This window comes from Pseudoliparis swirei, chromosome 3 (assembly GCF_029220125.1).
Source record: "Pseudoliparis swirei isolate HS2019 ecotype Mariana Trench chromosome 3, NWPU_hadal_v1, whole genome shotgun sequence".
Lineage (NCBI taxonomy): Eukaryota > Metazoa > Chordata > Actinopteri > Perciformes > Liparidae > Pseudoliparis > Pseudoliparis swirei.
The window spans coordinates 13,378,093-13,397,644 of NC_079390.1; the positions used below are offsets into that span (position 1 = coordinate 13,378,093).

General features: G+C 45.1%; 1 protein-coding gene across 11 annotated transcripts in view; it reads right to left on the reverse strand.

The window, feature by feature from the left end:
- Nucleotides 1–960: 960 nt before the first annotated feature.
- srrm3 (serine/arginine repetitive matrix 3) overlaps nt 961–19,552 on the reverse strand; it is a 68,212-nt gene continuing 49,620 nt past the window's right edge. For 8 of the 11 annotated variants that reach the window (XM_056439563.1, XM_056439614.1, XM_056439626.1 and 5 more), the window contains 12 exons: nt 18,932–19,027; nt 18,415–18,495; nt 17,793–17,861; nt 15,752–15,787; nt 15,631–15,648; nt 15,460–15,510; nt 14,900–15,007; nt 13,981–14,143; nt 5,759–6,054; nt 5,419–5,670; nt 5,218–5,343; nt 961–3,008 (listed from right to left, as the gene is read on the reverse strand). In XM_056439563.1, the coding sequence (XP_056295538.1) occupies nt 2,717–3,008; nt 5,218–5,343; nt 5,419–5,670; nt 5,759–6,054; nt 13,981–14,143; nt 14,900–15,007; nt 15,460–15,510; nt 15,631–15,648; nt 15,752–15,787; nt 17,793–17,861; nt 18,415–18,495; nt 18,932–19,027 (1,588 nt within the window). In that variant the 3' untranslated portion in view covers nt 961–2,716. The other 3 variants (XM_056439582.1, XM_056439619.1, XM_056439571.1) reach the window with 3 other exon arrangements.

Below are 19,552 nucleotides of genomic sequence, written 5' to 3' on the forward strand. Positions count from 1 at the left end.
TGTGAGAGGCTGCAAGGGCTTGACATAGAGTGAATACCAATGGGAGCCCTTTGCTGCAACATATCACGTTAACATGACGTCAGAAAAACTTACATGCAATCGTGGGTATTTCTTTCATATTTTATACTCTCTGATTTGAACGTCTTCCAGGCTCTTTCCCCACGAAATGAGGTTATTGTCAAATAACATCATCGTCATGTATTTACTCTTTGTCTAAACAGCTTCAATAACTAAAATAAAGGTTTGTAAAATAGTTTATGCTTGCATCCTCTGATTTCACGTGTTTTTATGTTCCATCTTTAATCTTTAACGTTTCAGTGTAAATTTAAAATGCCAGACTGAACCGCCATGTGCTCCTCTTTGTTTCCCTTTTTTATGTCTCCATGATTTCCACGCTTCCACCGGTAACCCCGGGCTTAACGTGGGTTTAATGGCATATTGCTATGGATTGTGGGTAATTCCCTGGGGAAAAGTCTGCAAAAATGCGAACTCATGGAAAGTGTTCATAAAGGGCTCATAATGTCTGCGAGAGAGACGGTCTGACAGCGGGACAGCCCTAACTCTGTGAGTCCGTGAGAGGGGAGATTGGTAGTGAAACACTAAACATGTGACGTTGATGAAGGTCGTGAGGGTTCAGGCCCTCAGATACAGTTACAGCTACAGTTATTGGCCAGTGAGTCCAACAGTGTAATTGTGTTTATCGTCCTATCTCTGGACTAAAGTCAACAACCTGCATCCAGGCAGTTATACACGCCTGTGTGCAGGTGGGCGTCTTTCGTGTCCTCTGGTGAGTGTCAAGCACCGAAAAGCTCTCAGCAGCAACACACCGTCTGAAGAGGTCAGCAGGAAAATAAACAACACGAGAGTTTAATTACTTCCCCATTTGTTTCTGTTTATTGTCAGGTATAATAACTTGTACATTACAAAGAAATGACTTGTAGAACCAAAGGGGCGATGCTATACTTGGAATAAATTAAGAGGTTTGCAGAGTATCATAGTCGGGTAAGGTGTGGTTACACTGGGACTGCAACACTGGGAGCGACATGAGGCCAGACGAATGCAAAGGAAGACTTACGGTGATCCCTGATCGTAGAGCCAGTTGGTTTACGACTCGACCTGAAGACAGAGGAGGCATTACAGAGCCCGCTGCTGTCCCTGCTATGCTAGCTTACATCACATATATTTTCCTCCCGAAGTTGTCAACCAGGGGACGGGGTGCATGTTGCGGCCCATTATACAAAGGGATTAGAATATGTGGAGGCTGGAGATATACAGTAGAGTAGAATAATGGACTCTCAGCCCCACACAGGGAGACGTCTGGTTGTGTTCGAGGCCGATCCTTCGCTCCTCAATACCCGCAGAGCCACTGCGGCGTGCGGGAACATGTATCCATAACTACGGGCCGGGGTGCAATAATGGCGGAGGAACTGTGGACGAAGACTCCGTTCCACGGTCGACACTCGGAGCATTTTCAAACGCATAGCGGCGCATCGTCGCCCTGCTCACTGATCTGGGAGCGACAGCGAGCCCTCGCCACGACGACGAACAACATGGACACACACGGTACATTTTAAAAATGAGGACACATTTGCATCACAGTCTCATCCTCGAAGCATGATCCAACTGCTTTAATGCTCATGGCAACAAGAAAAGGAAAAAAAAAAGATAAATAAATGGTAATAAATTAGATAATAAATAACCCAATAAATAAACAAATAAATACGGTGGAATCATAAATAGTTGTGGTCAACACAAACATGTGCATGGAGACTTTTTGCAGACAGTTGTCCTGTACAGTGCCACGCAGCAGCCGTATGGGTGCAGGCAGTGGACACACGCTCTCACATAAAGTCAGGGATTGCAGAATCAACATGATAATTTAAACAGGGAAGATTAAAATTACATAATAAATAGCCCCCCCTCCCTCCCTCCCCCCCTCCCCTCCCACAGTCCCAGTCACCGTGTATGCAGGTGGCTGACTTGCAGTCTCTCAGTGGGGAGCAGATGCACCCTGGCACCTTTCTACTCTCCTGATGCATCATGCTAAACAAACCTCCTCCAGCGAGATGGAATATACAGTGCATAGTTTACAAAGCCCAAACTTAAGAGACTTCTATCTATACAGACAAACCTATACAATACCCTTTTTATTATTTTTTTAAAAGTTCTTTTGTTGTTGCCTCCCCGTCTCGTCAGCCTCTCTTTTGTTCTACCTCTTGTTGATCTGTGCGCTTCGATGGAATGGAAGTCCTTGGGGAGGCGATGAGGGGAAAACAAACTGAATGGACAGTAAGCCGTCGACGCGTCCTCTTTTTGTCTTCTACTGAGCTCCTATTGTTAGGATATATATATGTGTATTTATATCGTATATAGTTTTTTTTTATGAATTCATTTTTGGTTGCGTTGTGGAAGAAGAGAAAGAAAGTGCGAACATACAGCAAGATTTTGTTCTTTGGGCTCTACCAAAATGAATTTCTGACGTGTGGTGACCCATTTCCATTGAATACCTTGTTTGCGTGAAGACATGAACGATGACGGCCAATTTCATAGTGCTGTGTTATTTCTCCTCTTTGATCCGGGCTCTGTGTTGGAGAGATAACGGTCTCGGGTCGAGGAGCTTCGGGGCCCTGGACCGGACGGGCTCCGCCGGAGGGCTCGGCAAAGCTCACGACCGAACCAGACGGTCAAATGTAACGGGACTCCTCGCTGTGTGGGCTCAGAAGCCGGGGCTGTCGTAGCTGCTGCGGCTGTAGTAGCTGTGGTGGCTGCGGGAGCGGCTCTTGCTGCGGCTCTTGCTGCGGCTCCAGCTGCGGCTGCGGCTCTGGCTGCGGCTCCTGCTGCGGCTCCTGCTGCGGCTCCTGCTGCGGCTCCTGCTGTGGCTTCTGCTGTGGCTCCGGCTGCGACTGTAGCTGCTTTCGCTGCGGCTGCGGCTGGACCGCGACGGGCTGCTGTCGTAGCTGGACGACGAAGGACTGGGCCGGTAGTACGGGATCGGCCGCTTCCGAGCACTGGGGAGAGGAGAGGGGGGGGGAGCGTCAGGAGTCAAGTCGGAGGAGTTTGTCAAGGTTTTGTTTGACACTGGCGTTAAACACGTGATGTATTAGGAATCAGTGTTAGGCTACAGAAGTGGTGGACTTTTGATCAGAGCAGGATCTGAAAGAGAGCAGTTACATGGGTTAAAAAAAGTCCAAGCTGTTTAATCACACACACAGACAGACACACACACACACACGTTGAAGAGAAATGCATGTTGTTAGTTTAAGCTTAAGCATGAATTGCTTGGTTAATAGCCACCCTGGACGTGCTTCCTGTAAGGTAATTAGCTGTTAGTTCCCAAAAGAAGCTCATCTTCTCGGTGGAGGCCAACACTCAGAGAGAAATCGTGGAGTCAACAGTGCGGGGAGAGATAAACGCTATCAAGGTATCAGCTACAAGGTGTGTTTCACCTTGTCTTTTCAGCGGCATGTAGATAACTCAGCCGAAGCTTTTGTCTCCTGTACCTGCCTTGGGAATCCACAGCCGGCACAATAGAGATACCCACGAAAAGAAAACCGTGATAGCATTTTAATCTCCCCGTGTTACAACATTAGTGCCGCAGAGGGGTGCAGCTTCAGAGCCGGTGTGAGTTTATTTTGTCAATTTGAATGAGGGAGCGGCAGAAAGAGGACAGGAGAACAACGAAAGAAACCAGGAGGAGGCCAGGTGTACTCAGGGGAGCTGATGGTTTGCTGGTCAGCTTCAGGAGTCGGACTCCTCGGATCCTGCTGCACGGCAACTGTTACCGAGGAAACTAGCCTGCGGTGGTTCGGTTCAGCGGCATCCCGTCCGTCTTGGCAGGACCTTAAGGACTGGAGTGAAAGATGACAAGGTACACACACATTTCAACCAGGTCCATTAATGCTCGTTTGAGAGGGACGAGAGGCGAAGGGAGAGAGCATGGTTTCATTGTTCTTCTTTCTTTTGCATCACAGAAACACATCTCTCCTTACCTTGTCATAAATAACCACCGACTACATTTCTACAGAAACACGCCTAAAGACGTTTCAATGGGAGAAGATCAAATGATCAGTTAGTTTCGTCCACAGATTTGATGGTGAGTTTTTTTGATTTGTTGATTGTAATTCAAACATATCTTTATTTACTGAAACAATAAATTCACTGGAACACAAACAAATCAGTAGCTCAAAGAAGCTTAATCCATCAATCCAGATTGTTACTAAATACTTCATTTGTGTATCAGTAAAACCCGTCCTAAATGAACAACCCATTCACGGCGCTTCAGTGTTTTAGAGGCGTTGTGTCAACTTTGTGGTCATTTTGCAGGCGGTAGTTTGTGGATCCGTAGTATTTCATGAGAGGCGTGTTTGTGTTATCCAGCCGCATCGCTTTGAATGGAGAGAAACAGCTGCCAGTAAAACACAATACTATAATATAATTGCACCACAAAATACATCCTGCAGGCACCGATCATGGCTGGAAAAAGTGCTTCCACAACATGTTTTCCAAGTAAAAGAACAACAACAATAAATCATTTCATCTGTTTTAATGTTGAGTTAATATTAGATATTTGACCGTCAATCAGGGTTATGGTGGGAAAGGAGAGGCCTCTCTCAGGTAAAGACGACACCATCACAGGGCGACTGCATTCACAACACAGCGATTTACAAAGAATCTGAATATTTTGTTTTGTATATTTACTGTGGAAATAGCAAACTCCATCATAGCTTTTCTTCTTTGGTATATCAATCAATCAATCAATCAATAATACTAATGTAGAAAGAGTTTGACTTCATGGCATCCCCCTCATCAAACCAAACCTACACACTTGTAAACACCTCATTCTTTATGCACGCAGTATTTTGTTTCAAATGGATCTGGATGCAGTCCTTGAAATGTTAAAGCGTGAACAACTTCCCCTCATTTTATTTTCCTTTTGCTCGTCCTTGCTGTAATTTGCAGCTGTAACAAAGAGCGACATAAGTGCGCTCCATGTTAGTTACATGTTGGGAAACCTTTTAACTGAAAGTGCTGTTATTTCCAGATGTATAAAAGCCCAAAAATATAATTAGAACACAAACAATTGGTCTCGTATAGGAGATGTGAAGCTCTGCGTTGTGCTGGAAGAAAGTCCACACAGCAGATGAGTTCGGGAGGAAAGAATAACTCAAAGTATAAGCAGATCAGGAGGAGGTCCATGATGCCGGACGGCTGCGTTACCTGGTGATCCTGCGAGCCTCCATGAAGCTGGGCGAGTCTCTTCTCCTTTTGCGAATGGGCGAGTAGCTGCGTGAGCGGCGGCAGGCTCGGCTGTCGGTGTCGGAGCGGTTCTGGCTGTCTCTCTCTCTGCGGGGCACACAAGAGCGCCATCAGAACCGCGGCAGTGAAGCGCATTGAGCGGCGTGACGGAGGTTTCCTTACCTGGAGTTGTTCTGTCTGTTGTGTGGGGACTTGACCTTGCTGGGCCCTCGGCCCCTGGAGGCGGAGCGCGAGGACGAGCGCCCGCTGCTCCAGGAGCTGCTGCGCTGCCGCAGGTTGGCTTTGCTCCGGGACTCCTCTTTCTTCTTGCCCGACGTGTGCGGGTGGCGTCCCGGGGATGCCGACGGGCTCCGGTGGTGTGCCTGACCCCGACTGGAGCGGTGGTGACGCTTGGAAGAGTGGCCACCTTTTGTTCTGGAGGAACGGGGAGGTGCAATGCAGTGACGTGTCAAACGACTCTCTCTCAGCGGCGAGAGTGGAAAGATGGGGGAGGCCAACTTACTTTCTGTGACGGCGAGAGTTCCTCCCTCGGTGAGTGTGGTTGTGCTGGGAGTGGGCCGAGTCGCTGCTGTGAGCAGGGGAGCGGGAGGTCTTATTCTGGCCTCTCTGGCTCCCTCTCCTCCAGGTCGCCTGGGTTACGGAGCCCCCCACAGCGGTGTTCCTGCCATCCACACTCCCAGTCTCTCCTGCTGCGCACGTCTGTCCCGTTTGGCTCCTGCTGGTGGCGCTGTGGAGCTTGTGCTCTCTCAGCAGAGTGGACTGGATGCTTGCAGAGCTCGCTGTCAGCAGACGGAGCTTCTGTAGAAAAAAATGATGACCAACAAAGGAAAAAAAAGAAGAAGAAGAAGAAGAAGAAAGAAATCAAAAAAAGAAAAAAGGACAAATAGAGCATTAGAGTGTTTCCGGGTTGGTGATTGAGCGCTACGGTGTACTTGCCAAAAGAAGGTAAACATCTAAAAGAAAAAAGGTCTAGGTTTTCTCCATATGGCTTATAGATAGTCCTCTATGGTGCAGCGCATGCAATACTTGTCATGCAAAACCATAATGAGTTGAAGAAATCATAATCGCAAAAACAAACAAAAAAACTAGGAGAAGGAGGAAGAGAGGGAAAAAAATTTCAACAAAACTGTGAACCAAATAAGTTAAAGAGCAAAGGCAGAAGGTACAGAGCTACAGGTTTTAAAAAGAGTAGAAAAAGAGGACTGACAGTTTTTTTTTGAGTAATGGTAAAAGAAAAAGAAGAAACAAAACAGAAAGAGAAGACAACTTGACGGAACATCACAGAAATGGAAGGAACAAAATAAAGATCACAATTATTGAATCAATCGAATCAGAAAACAAATCGTCTGCTACTCAATTTTCTCTTTCTGGATTTTTTTTTTCATGTAGACAATTGCTGAGATGTGAACAGCGACCCATTTTCTTTGTTTTTTTTAATGGTTACTCTACTTGTTTAACTCCCTTCTGGTTAACATCCACTTACCAATAAAGTGGTATTCCCTCCTTTAGTAGGTAAGGTATGAAGAAAAGGGAAAAGTGGGGCAACATAAGTGCATCATTAGATTCACAAAATGCAAGAGAAAAAGACACAAACCCTTCCCTGGCAGTGACTCATGAGACAAGGCATGGAAATCAATGGAAAAGAACTCAAAAGCAGAGAGGACAACCACAGTGTGCAGGGAACCCCTCACACAGAGAGCACATCCTCTGGGCCCAGCCACCTTCCTAAACATCAGAGAGCAACTGGTTGGTGAGTTTGAGGTATTTTGTTCACCATGTTTCTCTCCATGTGGTATCGACCACAGGGCAGGTGTTGTTCTGCTGCCCGACAGGTTACAGGCTACAGTAACCGCCTCAGCTTCTACTGGGTCCAGTCTGTGATGGATACAGGCGCCTCCAGTTCCCACAATAGCCAGCTTTTCTGTTAATGTAGTTCCGGGGAGTCGTTGCCACATATAACAACCGATTGGCTTTGGTTCAACCACATGTTATGGCATTCGGAAGGTAATTGTATTGCGTGAATGACTAAATAAATAAAAAAACAGAAAAACATTTGGTCAGTGAAAGGTCAGTAGAATCACATCTCACTGATAAAACAATAAATAATGTGGTTTCATCCTTTAGGATTTGAAAGTAAAAAGATACTTTTAGACTCACGAAAGGACTCAATTACCTAGAAGTAGCAGTTTTCAAAATAACTACTGTGTCTTAAAGGATAAGGCGGGCAATATACTGTGTTTTTCTTATTGATTAGTCTTATCTGTAGTTTACTTTGAGACAACATACAAGACTTTCCTTGTGCTGTAACTACTGCCCCACATGTGTATACATCCGCGGGTGAAAATAGTTCCTAACAAATGCACTCTTACTTTGGTTTGAGGGGCGTTTGCGAAAGCAGCTCCAGTGCTCATATGTTTACCGAGAGCAGCGAGCAGCGAGCAGCTTGGCTCTATGGATGGAAGTGTCGCTCGGTCACCTGGTCCACTGTCCAGACTGAAATATCTCAACAACTATTGGGTGATTCGCCATTTTGTACAGACGTTCTTGTTCCCCAGAGGATGAACCCCTCTGACGTTGCTGATCCTCTGGTCTAGTGCCAGCATCAGCTCAACAACATTGTGTTCAATACTTTGGTTTATGACCAAATACCTGCACAACTGATGACTTTCCCATCAGCCTCAGCAGTAGTGTGTGTTTAGCGGGAGCTAGCTAATGTTAGCATGCTCACTCAGCATTATCCCGGCTTAACACCGGCAGGTTAGCGTCGTCATTCTGAACTTGTTAGCATACTGATGCTAGCATTTAGCATTGTTTTTCCTTAGGCTATTGAGCCACTTGTGTAGCTGTAGACTCTTAGTCTTGGTGAATAATAAAACTACATATTTGTGACCCCTTTTTTAAAATGGTACATCTTCAGTGGGAACTAATATGTAACTAGCAGTCAGAAGGTATTGACATGCACATCAGACCAATGCTGATTTAGGTCTTTTCAAGGGATTTGGTCATCGTAAGAAAAAAACATGTAATGAGTAATGCCAGCCTTATCCTATAATCTGTGTTTAGAAGGTGAGTAAAAACAGATTCACAGCCTCTATTTTAAGCATTCAACAAAAATAGAAGATGGACGAGTGCTTCAGTGGGAGTTAGGGTTTGAGACTTGTGATGCACAGTTATACACTGCTCATTGTAAGCAACTCATGAAAAGAAAATGACTCTCCAACAGTTTTATAGTTTGAAACCAAATACATCTGTCTCTTTCGCATGCATTACAATGTGCAGTCTGAGCTGCTTCGTAGCGCAAGATAAAACAAAACCACCGACTGGTCGCTGCAGAAACACGAGCCGTTCTCCACTAGAGGAGACAAGTAAGCGGTAGGAGGAGGAGACACGCAACCACTGGTGCTCATGACAGTTGTTAGAAACAGTCGTGGAAATCAACATGGTGAAAATCATAAGACGGATGTACTAATTCACCGACAAACAGAGAGAGTCTGGACAGACAGGAACGCATTCTACCAAAACAGAAAGAAAACAAAAGTGGAGAGAGAAATGGACCTGGATAGAGCGGGGTGTTGGACTTCAGAATGAAGTTAAGGAGGAAAGAGAAAAATCAGAGCTCTACGTAATCCAATCATAATTGATGAGGTATAATCAATTTTGTTAGAGACCATTGGTAAATAACAGAGCGAGAGAGAGAGAGAGAGAGAGAGACATTGACGTCACTCAGGCTAGGGTGCTTGTCACATTCTCATCTGCATAAAGATCACGTGCGTAGGCAAAGCGTTACCTACCTTCCATTTCAATCAGTGACACCACGTATGCAATATCAACAAAAAAAAGGAAAGAAAGAAAAAAGGAGAAAGGAATGTTCTCCGCAGCGAAATGGGAAAAAGACAATGACCTCTTTTAGTATCAAAGCTACATATTGTGTCCAGAGACTAAGGAGAAATAAATAAACTCACCAAAAAGTACAAAGAAAATAGAGGGGAGAAAACAAAAACAAAAAAAGAAACCCAGATGGAACTCAAATCAAACTAAAATTAGAAACACAGGATGACATCTATAAACTACATGATTTGCTTTGTCTTTTTCACTTGTACAAATGCAGCCATATTTGTATCAAAACGGGGAGGGGGGGGGGGGGGGTAGAAGTAAGCGAATAGAGTTAATTGTCATATTAGTGGACATCCATGTAGAGTAGAGTATATATATATATAGGAGGAAGGGATGGAGGGAGGGGGGGGGGAGACATGCAGAGCTGGCAGATGTGAGAGATACGTGGGAAGAAAAAGGCCGGGACAACAAGAGTGAGACGTGAGTCACACATGACACAGATGAACAGGTAGGAGGGGAGGAGGAGGAGGAGGAGGAGGATGGGTAAAGAGTGTTGGAGGGGCTGTCACTGCTAAGATGGACAGCTAGAGAGTCAGCGCATTTGAAAGGGACCCCAGTCACATTTGGGTCTGGGTCTTCTCCAGCAGCAGCACTTCTCTACTCTTAACACGTCTGCCCAGCTTTCTTCCAGGCAATCGTTTTTTCATTATCTCTCACTGTAACCACAGGTGCGGTGAGGGAGAGAGAAAGGGAGAGCCCAAGGAGCTTTGCCAAATCTGCTGTGGAGGGGGGGTGAATGGAGGGGGGGGGGGGCGGGTTACATTCACAATGGCTTGGGTCCCTTTAAAATAACAATTGTGTGAATACATGTTTGAGTTGTCCTGGTTGTTTTTCAAGTGCTCATGTGCGTGTGTTTGAAGTGTTTGAAGACATCCATTCATAATGAGCAAGAGGACGACCGGCCCGGTTTGGGACCGGCTCGTTCACTGTGACCGTCCCGGACGCCTCTCGGCTCTGCGCTGCTCTTCATCAGACTCGGGGAAGTTAAACATGTGTTACCGAATCAACCGGATACCATAGTCCCAAAGCATATGTTGGAAAGCACCTCCAATAAAAGACCAGGTGAACTGAACCTCCTTCTGAATCCCAACAGACCACCGTGACCTGCAAGGCGAGGGTCACATGACCGAGCGGGTTTCCCGAGCTAACACCACCCTAGCGAGCTAATCTGCGAGCCTGTTGACTGCTGTGTGCTAGTTCTGGCGGTGGGTTTTAATGTTGTTCTTTTGTGAGTTTTTATTGATTTAAAAAAGAAAATGGTACAATAGATGAATACTGAGTGTTATGAATGCCGTTTCTTTGTTGGATATTTACAATGGTTTTGTGCCATCTTCGAGGCAGACACTGTGAACGGCGCTGCTTTAATTCACACCCACGCGCTAAAGGCACAATGAGTGGGATTCAACAAAAAAACAATGTGTAGGCTCATAAGAAAATAATCCCTCTCCATCAGTAATGCTGTTATTTTGCTGTATTCGGGACGTTTTTTCGGACTCCGGCCGCTTTCAAAGCCCCGCTAAAAGGTGCCAGATCGTGAGTGTCCATTCAAGAGGAAGCTAAGAAAATGGCCGACCCTGCACCGAACTTAAATAGAGCACGTTCCACGACAGAAGTGAATCTGGGGTTTATTTTCACCAACTGTAACCCCCATTGAGCAACTAGAGGTTTGGTTTGCATGAATATTCATAAGGCTCATAGTTTCTTTCTTTAATAATAATAATAGAGAGAGATTGACTTATTGTCCAGATAGTCATGTTCAGTCCTGATCACCTTGGGGAGCTAGTTAGCAACTATTCTACTGATGTTTTCGTCCGTCTCTTTCAGTCATGTGATGCTCGCAGGTCCTCGAGGTCTGTCGAATCTCCTTAAAATGTGCACGTTATCTTATGATTGGTGGAAAGTTTAGTTTTTTTTCTTCCCCATTGATCAATTGGAGCCGCAAGGAGCCCATTTCACCCTTAAAATAAAGAGCGACGGCATCGCGGAAAAGGATGAACGTGTTTGTTTCATCTAACCCATGTCTGCTTAACTTCACCTCTGATTAAGAGCAGTGCACAAGTGTTTCCCAAAGCCTCTCTACGGGAAGCGTCCGGGAGCGTCCGCCACGTCGCGGACGAGACCGTTCCAAAACGGGACGAGAGGACAACTACAAGAACACAAACTGAGATGATATATAGATATATATATATATAGATATATAAAGATACACGACCAAAGCTGCTGTACAGAACATTTGCTGCAGTAAAGTCAAACTTCAGTGGGATTCAGGATCTGTCACAGATAAACGGAGATTTAAGTTTGAGGATCATCATGAAAGAAGAACATAGTTTAGCTTTTGGTGGAGATTAACACGAATGGCAACATCGCCTTATGCTACAAAGATCTGCCTACAAATAAAAACGGGTGAGGCAATGACATGCTCCCCTCTCGCCACATCCCAACTGAATGGCTCTAACACACATGATCAAACAGATCTCCCTTGCCACCCTCCACTGGCCAGAGCAGATGGAGCAGAAACAAGGAACCCCGGGGACAGAAGAGAGAGGGCCCCCGAGAGGGGCCACATGCACGTCGGTCGACATGGCAGAGTAAAACAGTGGAGAGGAGCGTGTGTTTCACTCCTGGTGGTTTGGCAGGAGCTGTTGGACGCCTGGAGGAGAAGAGGATCTATCACTGAGCAGAGCGTGTGCTTGAGAAGAAAGACAACGGTATTGACAAGAAGAAACTATTACACATACCCAGTTAACCTACTTGGTCCGGTTCCAAAGCATTTGAGTGCTTTTTATATAAACGAGACAGAAAGATTTGGGCATTTATTCATGGACAAATACCACTTCATACTTTTGATATGGAAAAAAAGAAACACTAATGAATGAAATAAGCAGAGCGAGAGAGAGAGAGAGAGAGAGAGAGGGACCAGATGAGACCTCAGAGACACATGCAAGTTGGAGTTGAAAATAGAAGACATCCTTTTTCGTTTGCGGTCCATTTAGAGGCACATTCAACAGAGAAAGACGATTTTGCAAGCCATCCCCGCAATCTGAGTATCTTTTGTTTTACTCCAAAATAATCGGCCACCGTCCTACTGTCGCTCTGGTGATCCATTTGCCAAATGGAATAGCAAGGTTGTTTCAATAATAGCAGGAAGGGATTTAAAACTCAGCGTCTTCGAGGTAATCAGAGACAAACAGAGCGGCTTATTTTCTAAAGAGCCAAAACACACAAGGAGGAGTTCCATATTAAACCCTAGGAAGGGAACACATATGATTTACAACTCTTCAGGAGCCTTTTGTGGACAGTGTGTGGAGGTTTATTTTAGGATTTTATTACTGAGAGGGTCCACCATGTGTCGTGATTTTAATTCATTAACACAACATAATTTCTGTGGGAGATTTAAAATGCCTACATATAAAGATCTACAATTTCGAACAAAGAAATTATACATTTTATGACAAAAAAGGGGGCTCCCCTGCATATGGGACACGATACTTTGCCTTTAAGTGCTGGCAGCGCTCTGCTGCTCTCTGCTGGACAACAACAAAATGCAACATGCTGTGGCACTTAGTCTTCTGTCTGGGAAATGCAATTGTTACATTTTAAATCAGGTAAATTCAAGTAATTTTGATGACTCATCTTGAAATCAGCGGTTACATAAATGTATCCAATCAAATGTGATTTAGGGGTATAAATAGCTAACCCGCCCATCACATGTAACCACACCTAACCGTTAGCTTGTAGGTAGCTAGCAGTGCAATATCTTAAAAGGAAGTTGGTTTGGATTTCAGCAGGCAAAAACATGGTTGAGGAATAATTCATTAAATTAACCCTCATCCTTCTTAGAATTTCATTTAAATCCATCTTTTAACTATTGTTGGATTTCGTTTCCTGCGGACATATATCACATTAGATTGCATTAAAGATTCTCTAATTTCCCTTTCACTGCGACTTTAACAGCCATTAGTTGCGCCATGAGACTAAAAGCAATATAATTGTCCTGATTGATTTGCTTTTATTGAAGTCTTTTTAATCTTCCATACGGGCCAGCACACAGCGGATAATGGGGAGCAGTACCTTGCAGCCATTAATTTGTGCATGCTCGGATCAAGATCTTCCGTAAGTAATTGTATTTGTCAGTTCCAGGAGAAATTGCAGATTATTTTAACTTTGAAGCGTCCTCAGACGTGTAATTGTGACTCCTGCAACATTTGCTAATTACGACTTTATCTGCAGTAAAACTGAGAGGTTATCGTTCCCAAAAGACACATTTGTCTGTGATATTTCATCACAGGCACGGGGACCTTTGTCTCAGTCATACCGGTCCCTGGCTCAACTTTTTTCTGTATTTGTTTCATGCCTGAGATGGCACTCACTCTGAAGAAACAACTCCTGTTTTTGCTCATTCATTTGGAAAGGCGTGCGCTTTGCGAGCCACTAGAACCTCTCTTGTCTTTGCTCCCTGCCTCCCTCTGTTACCGGCAAACAACAAAGAGAAAACAAACAAAAGTAAAAACAAGATGGCAGAGGCGTTAAAGAGAACCAGAAACAAAGCAGCAGGAGCGGCACGGTTTTTACACAGGACAGGAGTGTCTTGTACACGTCAGAAAGAATAATGGTTATCATATAAACTGTCTGACAACCTACGAATAACAGAATGAAAGAAAATCTTTCAATATCAAACAAGATAAGAATTAATGTCAACCAACACAAAAGGAGCAAGATCACACGCATCGGTAGAGACTGTGGCCGATATAAATCGTTGGAGCGGGTGTGGGCGAGGGGGGAGGGTGGAGGGTGTGGGGGTGTGGCAGCAAAATAGAGGAGAGTACATACATCGTGCCCCTTCTCGCCCTCGCCGTGGTTCAGTCTGCCGGCCTTGCCGTTGCGGCCCCGCTGGCTTTGGCCCCCGTTGTGCCAAGCGGCGGGAGCGTTGGGCCCCGGGGCCGGCGAGGCGCCGGACGCCTTTTGCCCGTCCGTCTTTTGCTTGGAGCTCAGTCTGGAGGAAGAGCAGAGCCACACATGGAGACCAATCTAAGTCAGTGGCAGAGACAGCGGTGAGGAGTGGCTTCGTTGCAGCTGGTTATCCTGCAGCGTTCTCACTCAATACATGTTTCTAATGGTTGGCCCCATTAGTCACCAGGGCTCCAAAACATAGGAGAACCGGTTGGAAAATACCAGTGTTACACGAAAGAGAAATTCTTCAAACATTGATGAGAAACGTTGGTTGAATGTGACATACAGTAATACTTCATGAAATAAATATTATATCCCTGTCCTTGGCTTCTTTAGATAAATAATAACTTGAACGGCAGAGTCGAACATCTTATTAACTGCCCCTTTGCACTCTTATTTGCTCGAAAAATAATTGGAAAGAAAATGCCCAATGCTGTATAAAACAACAACAATAAAAATAACACAATAAGATAGAATCATAACAATAACACGCCATCCCAAACAACAAAGCCAGATATTGTAAAATAACTACAACTACGTGGTGAATTCAGCTCTTAAAAAAAGATATATAAGACGTTCCATAAAATCACAACCAGTGTGACAGTGTGAGTGACATCACAGCTATTTAATGGGGCTCATCATTAGAGTCCCATTGGCTTCTTAATCCGTCTCCACAGGGCTGGGTGTCAGAGAGAGGCCGACAGTCGCCAGGGCAACCGCTCGACAGGCGGAGGAGCGGTACAAAGTCGAGGTGTTCGTACGGGTGTGTGTGTGTGTGTGTGTGTCGAGAGGAGTCTACCTGGCGGGAGATTTGGAGGTGCTCCGTGTGGAGGACAGGGAGGCGCTACGGGAGCTACAGCAGCTGCCTTGACGCTGAGAACTCCTACTGGGGGTCTCACCGGGGGACCTGGTGGATGACGACCAATGGATGCACACACAAAGACGCACACACACACACATGTGGCAGGCTCAGTATTCAATCGGTGATATGTTAAACAGTTCATGCACCGCCAAACCCTTTTAATATTATTCTAATCAGGGGGTGGGGGCACAACGTGTGACATGGGAATCGTGCTCGGCACATGCACTCTTTGCGGCCATTTACATTCTCAGTGAGTCCGAGCCTGAGATAATGGGTGTGAAATAGCAATATAAATTTATGAGAGGCTGAGCGTGACTCCAATGGGGCCCAGTTGTCGTTCACGGTGTGTTTCCACGTGTGCAGAGGACGAATGCGTGATTGTGTTCTCACAGTGTGGATGTGGATGTACATCGACTGTTAACTGACAGCGTTGTCACACTGAGAAAGAGAAGCATTCCCATGTGAATGGCGTCAGAGTGATCCTGTGTGCTTCTCACCTCTTTTTCTGTTTGTTCTTGTCTTTGTGTTTGTTCTTCGGGCTGCCCGATCTAAAGACAAACAGCATACATAAGATAATGGGGCTGCGCACTTTGAATCATGGGAGACACACATTCATACCCTTTATAAAAAGGAAAAGGAGAGGAAAGGAAACTCAGTGTACCACTCACCCATATGGATTGCATTGTCTTTTGAACAATCAGTAGGCAGAAATGACAATAACACACACCTTACATATATTATGTATATTATAATGTATTGTGTGTTTGTTTTGTCTCGTTCCATACACACCTGTGTCTCCTCTTTTTCCTAGAGCCAGATGTAGATCTATAAAGATAAGAAGATGAAAAGAAACAGCATAATGATTAACTGAAAGATTAATATTCGGTATGATCGCCTGTTCCAACGAGTGCCTGTACTGAGTAACCTGCAGGTTAACCTCCCAGACAAAAGTATTTTTACATCCACGCGCCCATGTTCCAGTTTTGATGTGGTTCGGGGAATTACTAAACTCGCTTCTTGAAATACATTCTAGGACATCGGAAGTGGTATTTTGGAACACTGCTGGAGGTTGAAGCCCAAATCTATTCTGTGCTGTGTGCCACATTTTCTATTTGCTTTAGAGAGAAAAAATCACAAACACCTCCAAAGAATATTGAATCTTTGGTAAGCCTCCGAAGGTGTGAAAGCTTCCCAAAGCAGCGAGACTCACTCGGAGCATACGCAGGCGATTAATCAGACGCCACATTCGATGACAACGTTTAACTGAACGCCTCGTCTCCAGATGCTGAGGCACGGACACGCGGAGCAGCGCAGCTCCGGATCACAGGCCGAGGTTCTGGGCACAAGGTGTGAGCGTGTTCCAGTTGCCGTGAACAGCAGGAGGGCCGTGTATTGTTGTTGTTGTTGTAAATAAATGGAATAATTCAGCGCGTATTTCTGCACTCTGGTTCACACGCAGGCGTCCACAGGGCGCTCTCACATCCAGCCCCCCCCCACCCCCACACACACAAACACACAAACACACACCTGTCAGAGCACACAGTGCTCAACCGACACATGCCCTCCGTATCACTTTCACCCTCGCTGCAGTCAGTTTCCATGGTGATTAGTCAGACAGGTCAGTGAGAATCGCTGATATTTTCCTGAAGAGCCCCCCCCCCTGCTGTTATGCACATGTACAAGCATTCTTCTTCTTCTTCTTCTTCTTCTCTCACACACTCCGTCACACCTCTGCCACCAGGACACGGCATGTGAGATATACGATGTGCATCAAGATGGACACAAGTCCCGTTGTTTCAAAGTGAGTTGTGCTTTACAAGCAAGCCGTGGTGGGAGGTCGTAGGAGGGAGGGAGAAGGGGGGGGGGGAGGACCCCTACATTCTGCCCCCCCTTTCAACAGTACCTGCAATGCAGATCTGCTTTGGTGTGAGGGGGAGAGTGGGGGAGGAGCAGAGAGGACGGGTGGTGCGTGGATGGATGAGGGTGGGGAACAGGAGCGGGCCGGAGCAGCGATGCTCTGCAATTTGCTGAGAGGCTCATTTTTCTTGGATTTCTGTGGGCCCCGTACAGTTGGGTCATTAGAGCAACGCGCTCAGTGAGGGGGGCGATTGCTCATTGTCGTGAGGATATCTCGGGGCGTTGCACAAATGTTTGTTAATGAGCTCTGGCTCTTTATTCTCTTCTTCTTTTGTTTCCTGTCACTCTCACTTTCTTCTTCCCTTAATTTTCATTTGGTCTCTGTTCATTTCAACCTTCTCATCTAAATCAGGTCTTTTTTTCCTTTCTTTCTTCCCCTTCCTTTTTCTTCTTGTTTTTCCTTTCTCACTTCTATTTTCTTCCTATATTTTAGTCTTTCCTATATTCCCCTTTTTCCTGTCTATTTTTTTTATTTCCTTTAGTCTTTTTTTATTTTTCTCTCGACTTTTTTTCTTGCCACCATCCCTTTCTTTTTGTTCACGCCTTCCCTCCTTTCCCTGTCCACGCACTTTTATTCTACCCTTTATTTTTCTTATGCTCCCTTGTCTTCTTGACTTTCTTTCTTTTTATTCCTGCCTTCCTCCTTTTCTCTTCCTATGTTTTAGTCTTTCCTTCTTTTCTATTCCTATGTTTCAGTCTTTACTTCTTTTCCCCTACTTCCTGTGTTTCAGTCTTTACTTCTTTTCCCTTACTTGCTATGCTTTAGTCTTTCCTCATTCCCTCCCCATTGCTTCTCATATTTCTTTCACAGCCATCACTGTGAAGACAACAGTTGACAAACGCTTAAAAGTCAGTTTCTTTCTTGTGATGACAAGTCACTTATGACATTCACACACAGCCTGTGTACACTCACCTGTCTCGCTTGTGTTTCTTCCCACTCTTTTTCTTCTTCTCTCTGTGAGTGGGCGAGGAGCTGCCAAACCTTTTGGTAGAGAGAGGAGAGGAATTTGGGCACGCAATGAAATAAATCTCAAAACGAGGCTCTTTCACTCATTGTTACGATACATCACACACATCAGACTATAAAGCCCTCTGAGGCAAATTTGTAATTTGTGATTTTGGGCTATACAAAATAAACTGAATCGGAGGGGATGATCATTAGTAAAGGTGACATCCTGATAATAGCTCAGCAGATTTTTCCCTCGGCTCCATGCATGCATCTGCCTCGCCATTCTTATTTTTTGCTCTTTATTTCCTTCTCTCTCAGTCTCTCGCTCTCTCTATTTCTTTTGCTGACCTTTTCAACAGAAAATAGAGGATGAGACTATGCTTTGCTTTGACACCCTACAATCCCCTCTCCCCACCCCCTCTTCACAATTGCAGTATCTGAATACTCTTTAGCAATATTTACAGCGAAAATAATTGGAATTCCACTTATACTAAGCACAGTGTCATTTTTCTGTCAAGGAGGAGAGGAAAAAAAGAAAAAGCAGTCGAATCGAAACACTTCATCAGCGGAAGCCGCTCCCACTCACCGACTTCTTCGGCGGCCAGATTTCTTCTTCTTCCTTTTCTTCGGACGAGGGGATGGAGAGCTGCTCAATTTCCTCTTCACTCTGAATTGGCAACAACAAGAGAGAGGGAGGGAGATCGAAAGCGAGATCCAGAGAGAGAGAGAGGCAAAAATCATTTACAAGTGATCGTTATGATAATCATTTTCAGAAGGAATGAATTTCTGATTATAGTTATTTGCTGCCGTTGCACTTCAATAAGTGTCTATTTTCTCATTTCCTCAATTCATTCTGCGATAACATGTCACATTATCATACAATGGAAACAGGAAATCGCTCCGGGGAAATGACCGCTGATCTATTTCCTGTGGTAATGAGTGTTCATGTCTAGGTACTGTTACTGGAGTGTTGGAGTTGAAGAGCATTTATTTTATTTATATACAGTATATACAGTATATATCTGAGGTCATGTGAAGTTGATTTAATTCACCACTTGAGTGGTCAGAGCTGGTTTACACAGTATGTGGTGTACGTGCTTTACCGGCTGTCACTGTGGTAATCATGGCCATAGTCTCCGTCTTCGTAGAACTCAGGGTTCCCGTCATACTCGTCAGGCTGATAGTGCAGGTGGTTTACCCTGGAAGCACAAGAGTCAAGGAGCGTTAATGCACAGCTGTGTTTTGAGCCGAATGCTAACGTCAGCATGCTAACATGCTCACAATGACAACGCTCAGATAAAACGTTCACCATAGTTTATTGTCAGCAGATTATGCGCTTCATATTTGAGAGTTTGTAACTTCATCAAATATACAAATGACATTTAAAGACATTCCTTTGATTTGTTTATGAAAAAGCATAGTTGTGTCTTGAGGGGGGGGGGGGGGGGGACACAATGTCTTTGGCAAATGTCATGCAGCAATTCTGTGCTCCAGAAGAACTCTGTGAGTTTCATCCTCGCCTGTAGACTATGTCACGGACCTCCACGACATAGTCTACAGGCGAGATGTTCCAGTCGAGACCAAAGTGGTGGACTGCCCTTACCATGCAGGCTGATGAGCGTACCTACCCATCTGTCACTAAACTCTGGGCAATGCAATGAAAACAAGAAGTCACACGTATGAAAGCGTGACGCTCGCACGCTAAACTTTTTCCTTGGCTGTAG